This window comes from Schistocerca piceifrons, chromosome 2, assembly GCF_021461385.2.
Source record: "Schistocerca piceifrons isolate TAMUIC-IGC-003096 chromosome 2, iqSchPice1.1, whole genome shotgun sequence".
In the NCBI taxonomy this organism is placed as follows: Eukaryota; Metazoa; Arthropoda; class Insecta; order Orthoptera; family Acrididae; genus Schistocerca; species Schistocerca piceifrons.
The window spans coordinates 1,102,716,639-1,102,730,228 of NC_060139.1; the positions used below are offsets into that span (position 1 = coordinate 1,102,716,639).

A 13,590-nucleotide genomic window follows, 5' to 3' on the forward strand; every position below is an offset into this window, starting at 1 on the left:
AATCTCCCCCACACGGTAACATCGATGCAATGGTTGAGCAGGTGACTAGCACAATTGTTTCTGCGGCAGAAAACAGGATCCCTTGCTCTTTAGGATGCCTGAAGCGTAAGGCAGTCCCTTGGTGGTCGTTGGAAGTCGCTGAAGCAATTAGGAAACATCGGCGAGCTCTACAGTGGCATAAGTGGCACCTTTCCCCGGAGCACCTCATAGCCTTTAAACGGCTCTGTGCCCTTGTTCACTACCTTATCAAACAACTGAAAGAGTGTTGGGAGAGATACGTCTCCACCATTGGGTGCCACATGTCACCTTCCCAAGTCTGGGCAAAGATCAAACGTCTTTTCGGGTACCACGCCCCGACAGCTGTCCCTGGTGTTACCATAAATGGCGAGTTATATACTGACACAAACGTGATTACCGAGCACTTTGCTCGACCCTCTGCGTTGAAGAATTACCCCCTCAGCCTTTCGCACACTCAAACGGCGGCTAGAAGGAAACGTCCTCTCATTCACTACACACTGCAGTGAATCCTACAATGCCACATTTACAGAGTGGGAGCTCTTCAGTGCCCTTGCACATTGCCTCGACGCAGCTCCTGAGTCTGATTGCATCCACAGCCAGATGATTAAACATCTCTCATCTGACTACAAGCAACATTTTCTCGTCATCCTTAACCAGATCTGGTGCGATGGCGTCGTTCCATCGCAATTGCGGAAGAGCGCCATCATTCCAGTGCTAAAACCCGGTAAAAACCCACATGATGCGAATAGCTATTGGTCCATCAGCCTCACCAACATTCTTTGTAAGCTGCTGGAACATATGGTATGTCGGTGGTTGGGTTGGGTCCTGGAGTCACTCGGCTTGTTGGCTCCATGTGAGGGTGGCTTCCGCCAGAGTTGCTCTGCCACTCATAATCTTGTGTCCATCGAGTCTGCCATTCAAACAGCCTTTTCCAGATGGCAACACCTGATTGCTGTCTTTTTTGACGTACGTAAAGCACACGACACAACTTGGTGACATCGATCCTTGCCACATTGTATGAATGGCGTCTCCAGGGACCACTCCCGATTTTTATCCAAAACTTCCTGTCGCTCCATACTTTCCATGTCCAAGTTGGTGACTCCCATAGTTCCATCCATATCCAGGAGAATGGAGTCCTGCAGGGCTCTGTACTTTGTGTGTCTCTCTATTTTTAGTGGCCATTAACAGTCTAGCAGCAGCTGTCGGGCCCTCCGTCTCACCTTCTCTGCATGCAAATGACTTCTGCATTTCGTACTACTGCTCCAGTGCTGTTGTTGCTGAGCGATGCCTCCAGGGAGCCATCCACAAGGCGCAGTCATGGGCTCTAGCCCACAGCTTCCAGTTTTCAGCCACAAAGTCGTGTCTCGTGCACTTCTGTCGGCGTCATACTGTTCATCCGGAACCCGCACTTTACCTTAATTACGATCCACTCACTGTAGTGGAGACATATCAATTCCTAGGACTGGTTTTCGACGCTCAATTGACTTGGCTCCCTCATCTGCGTCAGCTTAAGCAGAAGTTCTGGCAGCACCTCAATTTCCTCTGTTGCCTGAGCAACACCAATTGCAGTACAGATCACTCTACACTGCTGCAGCTCTGCAGAACCCTTGTACCAATCCCGAATTGACTATGGGAGTGTGGTTTATGGTTCAGCAGTGCCTTCAGCATTGCATTTATTCGATTCTGTGCACCACTATGGGGATTGATTAGCAACAGGAACTTTTAGGACGAGTCTGGTGACCAGCGTACTGGTGGAGGCTGGTGTCCCTCCACTGCAGATGAGACGTGCGCAACTGCTCACCAGTTAAGCAGCACACATTCATAATTCCCCTGAGCATCCGAATTACCGTCTCCTTTTCCTGCCCGCGGCAGTCCACCTCCCGCGTCGGCGGCCCAGATCGGGGCTAAAGATTGCGGTTTGCGTGCGGTCCCTTCTCTCCGAACTGGAGTCCTTCCCTTTACCATCTCTACTTGCTGGTCCGTTCACATATGCCTCCATGGTGTATGCCTCGGCCACAGCTTCGTCTGGACCTTTTGCATGGCCCTAAGGACACCGTTAACCCCACCGCTCTCCGCTGTCACTTCCTTTCAATTCCTGACGTGTTCCAGGGCTCTAGAGTGGTTTACATCAATGGCTGAATGGCTGATGGTCGTGTAGGCTTTGCATATGTTCATGGAGGACATATTGAGCAGCACTCTTTGCCAGTTGGCTGCAGTGTTTTCCCTGCAGAGCTGGCGGCCACATCTCATGCTCTCGAGTACATCTGCTCATGCCCTGGTGAGTCATTTCTCCTGTGTACTGACTCATTGAGCAGCCTACAAGCTATCAACCTGTGGTAGCATATATTCAGGAGTCCATATATGCCCTGGAACAGTCCCGCCATTCCGTGGTGTTTGTGTGGACCCCAGGACACGTTGGAATCCCCGGCAACCAACTTGCCGACAGGCTGGCCGAACAGGCAACACGGAAGCCGCTTCAGGAGATAGGCATCTCCGAAGCTGACCGGCGTTCTGTCTTACACTGCAGGGTTTTCTGGCTTTGGGAGACGTAATGCCATAACAGCATGCCGAACAAACTGCGTGTCATCAAGGAGACTATGAATGTGTGGAAGTCTTCCATGCAGGCCTCTCACAGGGAATCAGTTTTCCTCTGCCATCCCGGCATTGACCATACATGGCTAACGCATGGTTACCTACTACGGTGCGAACGCATGGTTACCTACTACGGCGCGAGGAGCCACCTCAGTGTTGCTGCAGCTCCCACTTTTAGCCACTCTGTGGCAGGCTTTTAACTTTCCCAGCACCCTGCCCTCGGTGTTGGGTGACAATGCCTCCACAGCAGCTTTAGTTTTATGTTTTATTCGTGAGAGTGGGTTTTATACTTTTATCTAGGTTTTAGCATGTGTCCTTTTTCCTTCTGTGTGCTCCACTCTAGTGCTTTTAGGGTGGTGGCTTTGATGTATTGCCAAGTGGCTGGCTTTCCCTTTTTATTCACGTGGTTGGCCAGCCACTGTATTCTGCTTTCATGTTTTACTCTCTTCTGTTTGTAGCATCTCTCTGTTGTTTTCTTGTCCTCTTTTGTTCCTTTCAGTGTTCGCTGCCTTCCCTTCGTTCTTGTGGCTTTTCCTTATTTCTGGTTTGTGTTATATGTTTCGTCTGTTTTATTCTCACACTTGTGGCATTGTTTTATTAGGAACAAGGGACCGATGACCTCATAGTTTGGTCCCTTCTCCCACCTCTAAACCAACCTACCAATCAACCAGCCAACAATCAAACAGCCGTCTCTTTGAATGATGAAAAATCATTGAATGCTGCTGCGTATGACCCGGGCAGCCTTCTCTTCTCTGGCTACGCCACGGGATTAAGGCCAGGCTCTTCATCTCGAGATGAAACTTTCCCCGCTACCTGATCTGTACTAGGACAGATGAGGACATTCACTGCCACAAAGCCATTGTTTTTTGTGAAGAATATAGAGGATAAGTTTGGTGAAGTGGAGTCTCTTGCTAAGATGTGGTAAGGCTCCCTGTTGATCAAAGCTGCTTCTGCCACCCAACCTGCTTCTCTTCGTGCTTGTAATCGTCTCAGCAATGTCCCTGTGGCTATTACCCCTCACCAATCTGTGAATACGGTCCAGGTGTGATTTTTTTTCATAAGGAATTCATCCTGCAATCTGATGAAGAACTCCGGGCTAATCTGGAGCACTGCAGTATTCATTTTGTTCGACATATGCAGAAGGGTCACAAAGACAGCTACACTGATACCAGCACCTTCATTCCGACTTTGAGGGGGATACCCTCCCAGAGAAGGTCAAGGTTATGTGCTACAGATGTGACGTGAAGCCGTACATACTACCACCCACGAGGAGCTCTCTGTGCTTACATTTTGGACATACGTCTTCCAGCTGTACGGTGGACCTTCGGTATGGTGACTGTGGACAACCAGTCCGTGAGGGAAGCCCCTGTGTTCTGCCACACGTGTGTGTCAATTGTCACGACCGCTACTCCCTTCGCTCACTGGATTGCCCAGCTTACAACAGAGAAATTAACTGCAAAAGTACAAGTCACTGTATCACCTGTCTTATACTGAGGCTCACCAAAAATAGAGAGATTCCACCCAGTGTCACATTCCTCAACTGTTACTCCATGACATCCTTTCCCCTCCTACCTCTTCCTTATCCCAATTCTGCCCCCCCCCCCCCTCTCCACTCCCGCTCCCCTGCAGTTCCAAAGACCTCCAGTCCAGGAGCCACTCCCTCTTCCCATCTGGAGAAGTGCCCCCTCCTTCGTTCTTTGGCACGTGCCAGTGATGGGGGTCCCCAACAGGATCCCTCTCTCCAGTATCTCTGACCAGAAGCCTCCTACCACAACTCAGCCATGAAACGCACAATCTGTGCGCCCCGAGGTAGCCCGGTATCTTTCGGTTCCAGATCTTACAGACGCCTGCACTCCCTCTGTGTGCTGCCCTCCTCCACCTCCGAAAGAGAAGGAGAAACTTAAGTCTGAAGACAAGGCCCCCTTGATGCACTGACAGAGTGACACAACCTCCTCTTGGCGTCTTTATGTCTAACTTGGACTCTTGCCACACGATCGTCCAGTGGAATTGCAGTGGATGCTATGGTCACCTGCGGGAAATACAACCTTTTCCTCCTTGGGCACTTAAATGCCCACTACCCTCTGTGAGGGAGTGCTACTTCAACAGGTAGGGCCTCCTAATTGACCGACTTATTAAAGGCTTTGATTCGTGTCTCCTCAATGATGGTTCCCCTACCCACTTTAGTGCAGCTCAATGCACCTTTACTGCTGTTGATCCACACTCACCTCTCCTGCTCTCGTGGCTTCCCCATATTGGTAATACCACGGTGATCTTTGTGACAGTGCCCATTTTACAGTGATTCTATCATTTCCCTGCTGCTGCCAGGCAGACAGGCCCCCACGTTGGGCATTCCACAGAGCTAATTGGCTTTTATATATGTCTGCTGTGCACTTCGACACATCCCTCTCGAATTGCATTGACGTGGTTGTGCGAGACGTCTGTGCTGCTGTTCTTCGTGCTACTGGCACTCCTGTCCCCCTATCCACAGGTCCTCGTCGTCGTCAACCGGTACTGTGGTGGACCCGGGGATGTAGCAGTCACTGCCCAGGACCGCTGACGGTCACTGCAGTGATTTAAATGACATCCTTCATAGGCCAGCCTCCTCACTTTCAAGTGTCTCAGTGCTAAGCCTTGTTACCTTATTAAGCGGAATAAAAATGAATGCTGGGAGCACTATGTTTCCTCCCTGGGGCCATAGCATCAGTCAGCTGTCCAGGGTCTTAACCTCCAAGATGGTCTGTGCACTGATCCATTGGTCCTGGAAGAACACCTCGCAACACGCTTCGTGACAGCCTTGGAGTCCCCTTCCTAACCTCCTGCCTTTCTCTGGCAGAAACGCAGAGTTGAACAGACCCCTCTCTGTTTCATGCCGCACCGTGCTGAACCCGTCACAAAATGGGAATTCTTGCAGGCTCTTACCCCTTCGTGTGATATGGCCACAGGACCGCATAACATCCACAACCAGAAGCTCCGACACTTGGATGTTCTCCGCATTTGGTTCGTGGATGCGTTCCCATCAGAATGACAACAGTATTGTTATCTCCATCCTTAAGCCCGGGAAGAACCCAACTTCTCTCAATAGCTACTGCCTGATTAGCCTGACAAATGTACCTTGTAAATTGCTGAAGAGGATGGTTAGCTTCAGCTTATGTGGGTAATCAAATCTTGGGGCCTTTTGTCCCCGTATCAGAGTGGTTTCTGGGAAGGACCAGTACATTTTAGTTACCTTCCATGACTGGGCCTTCTGTAGCTCCCTTCAGACTTATCCCCGAGTTTTTATCTCAATGGCTCGTCTGGGTTTTTGTTGGCACTGCACCTAGTGCCCATCGGATTCAGGAGAACGGTATCCTACAGGATTCTCTGTTACCCGTCAAACTCTTCCTCATAGCCATCAATGGGCTTTTAACTGTGTTGGGCCTGTCGTTAGCCCAGTGTTGTACCTCGACAATTTTTGCATCTGGTGCAGCTCCCTCTGCCTCTGCATTGGCCATCTCCCGCGACTTCGTTTTCTCTCTCCAAAATGCAGGTTATGCAATTTTGTTCTTGACCCGCAGTACACCCCGATTCAGAACTTAATTTAGGCGACTAGCTCCTTGATGTTGTAGCACTGCCCTGTTTCTTGTGCCTTATTTCTGATAAAAAGTTGATGTGGCTGCCCGATGTTCACCACCTAAAGACTACATGCTTACAGAAGCATAATGCTCTCTGCCTCCTGGCCAACACATTTTTGGGTGCAGACCATACCACTGTTCTCCATCTTTACCGTGTTCTGGTCTTGTCCAGACTAGATTATGGTAGTCAAGTTTACGACTCAGTGGCTCCTTCCACTCTACAAATACTTGCCCCTGTTCATCACAGGGCGGGTGCGTCTGGCTGTTGGTACCTTTTTCACTAGTCCCATTGACAGTCTCCCTGCAGAAGCGTGGCTTCTCCCTCTGCAAATACGACAGAGCCAACTCCTGGTTTCTTATGCAGTCATCATTTGCCAGTTTCCCTATCCAACCATCCCATGTACTCTGTTCTCCTTGCAAATGAGGGATGTCTCCCTCCTGACAACTGCCCTCAAGTTGGATTCCTGGTTGGAATGCATCTCACTTCCCGCTGTCGGGATCTCCATCTCCATTTGCCGGAATGCGGCCCGTGTATTTCCTCCCATATCCCTGTTTGTATGGTGCTTAGACCACAGTTTAGGGCTAACCTATTTCAGGGTCCTAAGATCTCTGTTGTCACTGTGGTATTCCAGTGGTCTTGTACGTGTCATCCTTAGAGAGTTCCAGGGTGCCATCGTCTTCTGCACAAATGGTTCTAAGATAATAAAGTGGAATACGCTTTCACATCTCCTACTGGCTGAGAACACCATTTATTTCTGGGATTATGTAGTGTGTTCACCGCAGAACTCCTAGCCATTCACAGAGCCCTCCATTTTGTTTCTCAGGCCTCCCTTCACAGTGTTTTAATTTGTACTGACTCAATGAGCAGCCTGCAGGCTATCAACCGATGCTACTCTTGTCATTCTTTGGTCTCTGATGTCCATGGCAATCTCTCTGCCCTTGGCCGTGCCACGTGCTCAGTTGTCTTCCTCTGGGTCCCAAGTCGTGGGCATCCCAAGGAATGAACTGGCTGACTGTTTGGCTAGAGAAGCAGATCTTACCCCCCATTCCCTTTCATGATTCCAGCTGCGTATATGCTGATCTCTGTCAAATCTCTCTTTGCCCAAAAGTGGAACGACAACTTGTGCGCTACTGCTCACAGTAATAAACTCGGCACAATCAAGGAGTCTACTGCAGTTTGGCGGTCTTCCTTCTGCTCCTCTCAGAAGGAGTCGACTGTTTTATGCCGTCTACAGATTGGTCATACAAGGCTCACCCATTGTTTCCTCCTGTGTAATGAACCTCCACCACGATTTGATTTTGGAGCCAGACTGACAGAATCCTACATTGGTGGAATGTCCCCTTCTTTTGGCCCTTCATGCTAAGTATAGTATTCCAGATTACTTAATTTTAATATCAGCAGACGATTCAGAGATGGTTGAACTGGTCCTCAGTTTCCTCTGTGGAGGTGGTTTTTATTTCCAGGTATAAGGTTCCCCTTTCCTCCTGGAACAGGGGCAGGGTGATTGTGGTTGGGACCTATCTTCATGTCTTCTCAGCCTGGGACCCCACGGCCACTCCCCCATGGAAAGGCTGCTCATTTTTCTTCCGGTTTTTAGATTTGGTCTCACCTTTTATGCCTTTTACTGTGTGTGTTTTACTTCATTATTTTATAATTTGACTCCCCTGACTGGATCCATCCATTTTTAGCAGACCCCCTGTTTCTTCTGTGAGTAACTTCAGAACCACGGGACTGATGTCCTCGCCATATGGTCACGTAAACCCTCTCCATTAATTAATCAACAATCAGTCAAATATGGTACCCATGACCTGGTGATTTCAGGGCATTAAATGCCACGACAGTGCCAGACCGTTTCTCAGTCCCAAACATTTGAGACTTTTCGGGTATTCTACAGGGCAGTGCCATAGGTTGTGATAAGGCGTACTCCCAGATCCTGATGGCTCCCTGTTATATTCCAAAAACAATGATTATAACATCTTCTGGGCTATTTGAATTCCAATTTAAGCCATTTGGGTTATAGAATGCTGTGCAAACATGGCTGCAATTCATGGATGAGGTCTTACGTGGATTAAACTTTTTCACCTATGTAGAGGATATTTTCATGTTTTCACGAGACGAGGAAGAACACAAGAGATGTTTACAACAATTGTTCTGTCGTTTACAGAAATTTGATGTCCTTTTAAACTCTGACAAATGTACATTAGGATAAAGCAAGATCAAATTCCTGGGTACGAGGTAACAGCAGAAGGTATAAGAATCCTTCCAGAACGTATACAAGCAACAGTAAATATGCCTCAACCAGAAACATACGAAGAGCTGCATCATTTCTTGGGATTGATAAATTTTTACAGATGTCACTTACCAAATGTTGCTGAGATTGAAGAGCCCATTAATGCAGTGTTAGCAGGGAAACGTACAAAATGGTAAACATCAGGTGCTGTGGCCACAGCAGATGACAGGAGCTTTCTCTAAACTCGAGGGCTTAATTGGTGTCAGCTACTCTGTTGTCGTCAAAGTCATAGTGCAAGACTGACTCTAATGGTTGATGCAAGCCAGAGCTCCATAGGTGAACAATGCAGCAGTAGTTAGCAGGGATATATCAGCCATTGGCATTCCTTTCAGGAAAGCTCAAGCCAGCTCAGACTTTGTGGTCAGCTATTGATATTGCGTTATTGGCAATGTAAAAGTGATAAAATTTCTGCACAGATTTAGAGAAAAGACCTTCTCTATTTGTGCAGACCACCGCCGAGTAGTCAACACCTTTGAGAAGATCCATCAAGAGTGTTCCCCATGTTGCTTCAGACATTTGTAATTCATAGGACAACTTAACCAATGGACTGAAGTCACATCAATGGTTATGGCAACATTGTGGTGGACTCTCTGTCAAGAACATGTACAGTAATTCAAGTAATTTCATGGCTAGCTATTGCGTTGCCACATTGTGTTGAAGAACTGCAGAGATTAAAGGAAGACAAAAATTCGTTATGAATTAAAAGAAATTTACATACCTGCCATGCAGGCAACATTGTAAAGTGACACAGCATGCAGTCAGATTAGCCCCTACATTCCTGAACAATACCTTAAGATCATATTTCACACAGTTCACGGCCTTTCACATCGAGGAATCCACCCATTGGCACGTGCAGTTACTCAGCGTTTTACTTTACCGAACGCCGACAGTGATTGTTGACAACTGGCAAGAGAATGTTTACGGTGTCAACAATGTAAGGTTGGACGGTATGCATTTGCACCCATTGGTAGCATCAGTACTTCAGCAAAAAGATTTATCCATATACATGTAGACATCGCAGAATCATTAACCTTGTCTAAATGATATAGGTACCTACTTACAATTAACCACTCTACATGTGGACTAGAAATGAACATCTCAGCAGGGACAGTGGCTAGGAACTTTCCAGTGTGTGGATCACCAGATTTGATGTCCCAACCACAGTGGCAACCAGCCAGGGATGTCAGTTAAGTATGAACTTTTTTCAGAGCTTAAGAGACTATGTGGAATTTCCCATTTGCAGAACTACAAGCTATCATCCTGCCAGCAGTGACATGGTAGTAAGTCTCCATAGAACTCTTAAAGCTGCGCTCACGTGTCACTATGAGACATGGACCGAAGCTTTGGGGATAGTGCTGCTTGGGTTGCGAACAGCTGTTAAAACGGATATCAACCTAGCACCAAGTTAATCGGTTGTTGGTCAGCAGATTCGTATTGCTGCCAGTTTAATTGAGAAACAAAATACAAAGATACCCTCAGCTAGCGTGCTGCAAGGGCTTTACAAAAACTGTGGTGTTCAGTGCAAAAACTTTATCCGCAGGCTCCTCTGCATCACGCTACAATACCTGTATTTAGTCGTAAAAATATCCATCAGTGTTCACATGTGTGGTTATGAGTAGATGCAGTCAAACCACCGTTGCCAGACATGTGTGGGAACATACCAAGTTGTGAAGTGTAAGACACATACTTTTGTTATAGAGCAAGAAGGCAGGGCCACAACAATCTCTATAGTGGGATGAAAACTAGCATATATGGCAGAGGAGGAGGAGGAGGACACAGTGCAGCCTAAAACACCTGACTATGCAGCGGGCTTTACAAATGAGAGGAAAAGTAGTTCACAGGCATGTGAGAAGAAAGAGGACAAGCAGCCAGTTGAGTACGCAGTCCAGGCGGAATATAGAATGTGGGCAGGAAGAACAGTCATACCTCGGTGTCCCTACACTCCAGACGCCTCTGCAGCCAATCCCTCGCAGCCACAGGAACAGCAAAAAAAAAAAAACCGTGGGCACCTGCTGTGGTACCTTGTGAGAGACACCTCGATAAACAACAGGACAGTGCAGAGAAGTGTTCTCCCAAGCTGGACACCGCCTTTATCATACATGACCAGAGGTTCCAGGTGCACCAGGGTTTCAGAAGATTTTTATGGTCAGAAGAGAAGAAACAGCAGCCACAGTCTCCAGACAATCGTCACACAATGGTATCTGCATGCCCCACATTGGAAAAGGGGGCCTACTATGGTGACTTTATTCTTTGTGGTTAACTGGTTATCATAGCTTAGTGTTTATCAGAGTAGTAATAAAGATTTGGTTTTTTGGGTTAGACATGAACCTATTAATCCAGGTATTTCGGAGAGTAGTGAGCAGCTACTATACGTTTAAACACTTGTCTAGTATCTCCTCTAGGCTTGCAGTTATTTCTTAAATAGTGTTGTCTGCATCTTATATTTGCAGAACACCATTCTTCAGTAAATTATAGACTTGCAACACTCCATGTTTTATCATAGTAACTCACCACAGGACTTCATATTCTATTCCAGGAGTAATTATAAACTGCCAGTTATAAAATTTCTTGGCTCCACAAATAACATTGTTAGCTTTTTTACATAGTTTGAAAAATTCATGAAAAGCTTATTGTTCTTAGTTCTGGTGTGTACAAACAACAGTTCTTTTTTTCCCCGCTAGCTTTTTGCAGTGCTGTGTGGATATAAACTTGATTGTAAATTGTATTACAGAACACAAATGAAAAACAAATTATTTTAAAGTCACCACATAACAAAGTATTAGGGTGCTTTGAAATGTAAAGTCTAGTTTCAAAATAAATATTGTGCGAAGGACCGCTTTCTAATTTTGCATTCCTTATCTGGGAAGGATATTGTAAAACAATCGCCCTAAGTACAATAACCCTATATGTCCACTCCGAACAACATGCCGCAGTGCTGTACATGGTCACGTGATGCCCTACTACAGATGGAATTTCAAACAGAAATGCGATGTAAGATGTATGAACAGAGCAAACACAAAGCACGGGCATCCTTCGTCATTGTATCAGCACATGTGCAGTAATGCTAGATTTTTAGTGCTCTCTTGCAACTGCTCAAACGAACCCACTTCATGGGAAATTATTGCAAACTGCATTTTCCTTTTATGGAAGGTGAATTATGTTACATGTGAGAATGTGTGATGAATTTCTTCCTTTGACTCTTAATAATTTCAGGACTTAACCACTTAGAAAAATTTCAAGCCCATAAGACCAGACATGTATGTCATTATTTAAAATTTTATTGGGACACTTATGTTTTATATGTCTTAAAGGGTAACACATGCAAAGAAGACACAATATTACATGTGAAAGTGTAGCTTTCCTTGTAGCTGTGCTGTTGTTGTTGTTGTTGTTGTTGTTGTGGTCTTCAGTCCTGAGACTGGTTTGATGCAGCTCTCCATGCTACTCTATCCTGTGCAAGCTTCATCTCCCAGTACCTACTGCAACCTACATCCTTCTGAATCTGCTTAGTGTATTCATCTCTTGGTATCCCTCTACGATTTTTACCCTCCACGCTGCCCTCCAATGCTAAATTTGTGATCCCTTGATGCCTCAAAACATGTCCTACCAACCGATCCCTTCTTCTAGTCAAGTTGTGCCACAAACTTCTCGTCTCCCCAATCCTATTCAATACCTCCTCATTAGTTACGTGATCTATCCATCTTATCTTCAGCATTCTTCTGTAGCACCACATTTCGAAAGCTTCTATTCTCTTCTTGTCCAAACTAGTTATCGTCCATGTTTCACTTCCATACATGGCTACACTCCATACAAATACTTTCAGAAACGACTTCCTGACACTGTGCTATATTTATAATAATTTAAACCACGAACTTTTCCTATTTGTATGTTCACACTGTTAAACCGTGATGTTGCTCTTGGCTGACATCGTGTGTCCTATATTCTGAATTTGGCTGGTGAGATCACATGATGGGAGTGACGATTGGCTAATAAAAGTGCATCTCAATCTCAATTTCAGTGCTTCTGAAACTAACATGCTGTGTTTGGTGGAATTAGTATTTATATTTTTGTAATAGCAAAGTGCGCAGCATATATGTTGCTGTGCGTCGAAAGATCTTTCCAAAACCTTCCTCTTGCCCCATCCCCAAGGTGCCACTATACAAAACATTTACCATTTGGAGGATTGATAAGTTTTACAGTTCCGAGGAAAAGCATACTGTTATTTAACACAGAAAATGTGTATTTTCACCCAGGAAAATGTGTATTTTATTCGTGGGCTTCATAATTACCCTGTGCAATTTTTAAACCGAAACACTGTGTCTACACTCCCATTCTCATACAAATGGCACCTTGTTCTAGTTAAGACATTAGTACCATCTTTTGAAGCAAAAAACAGTTGTGGAACGAAAACGAGATCTTCATATGTACAGGTTGTTTAGTAAAATTTCGCCCCCATTTGATAACCTTTATATTTAGCTGTACAAAACCTAGCTCCAGATTTCACTTCACTCCTTTATTAGCTTAAAAACTGTTGCAAATTTATAATAATACTTCTACAGTTTGGCATTTATTTATTTACTTCCTTGTTTTTTCACAGGAAGGAAAAGTGGCAGTGACACAGGTTGCTAATCTGCTCCTCTGTCTGTATGCAAAAGAAGGTGTTGGATTTGGGCTTCTAAAAGAAAAAGCACAGGCACTTGCAAAGTACTTGGATGGACCACTGAAACAAGTTGCAACATCATAAATAAAATGGATTTAAACTTTGTTACAGCCAATTAATGCTTATTTATTTACAGTGTAATTTTATACAATTAAAACACAAAGTGATCTCATAATTTTACAGTTCACACTTAAGTCATCAGTTATTAAGGCAAATTAGTTTTAATACTTGTATGGTTTTTTTAATTGATAGTGCTAAACAAATTTATTGTTGCTTCTGACATCGCTGATCGATATTCTTGTTTTGCGCCTTTGAGCAAATACATCTGAAGTGTAATTGTACCACTAATACTTAATTAATAATTTACAATTGGACATCCCTTTTGTAAATATTTTTATCCTTCCCATGAACCTACAAG

General features: G+C 45.4%; 1 protein-coding gene across 1 annotated transcript in view; it reads left to right on the plus strand.

The window, feature by feature from the left end:
• LOC124773595 (ragulator complex protein LAMTOR2) overlaps positions 1-13,347 on the plus strand; it is a 46,335-nt gene extending 32,988 nt beyond the window's left edge. Inside the window, exon 3 of the mRNA XM_047249415.1 lies at positions 13,110-13,347. Within this exon, the coding sequence (XP_047105371.1) occupies positions 13,110-13,256 (147 nt within the window). The 3' untranslated portion in view covers positions 13,257-13,347. The remainder of the gene's footprint in view (positions 1-13,109) is intronic.
• Positions 13,348-13,590: the final 243 nt, after the last annotated feature.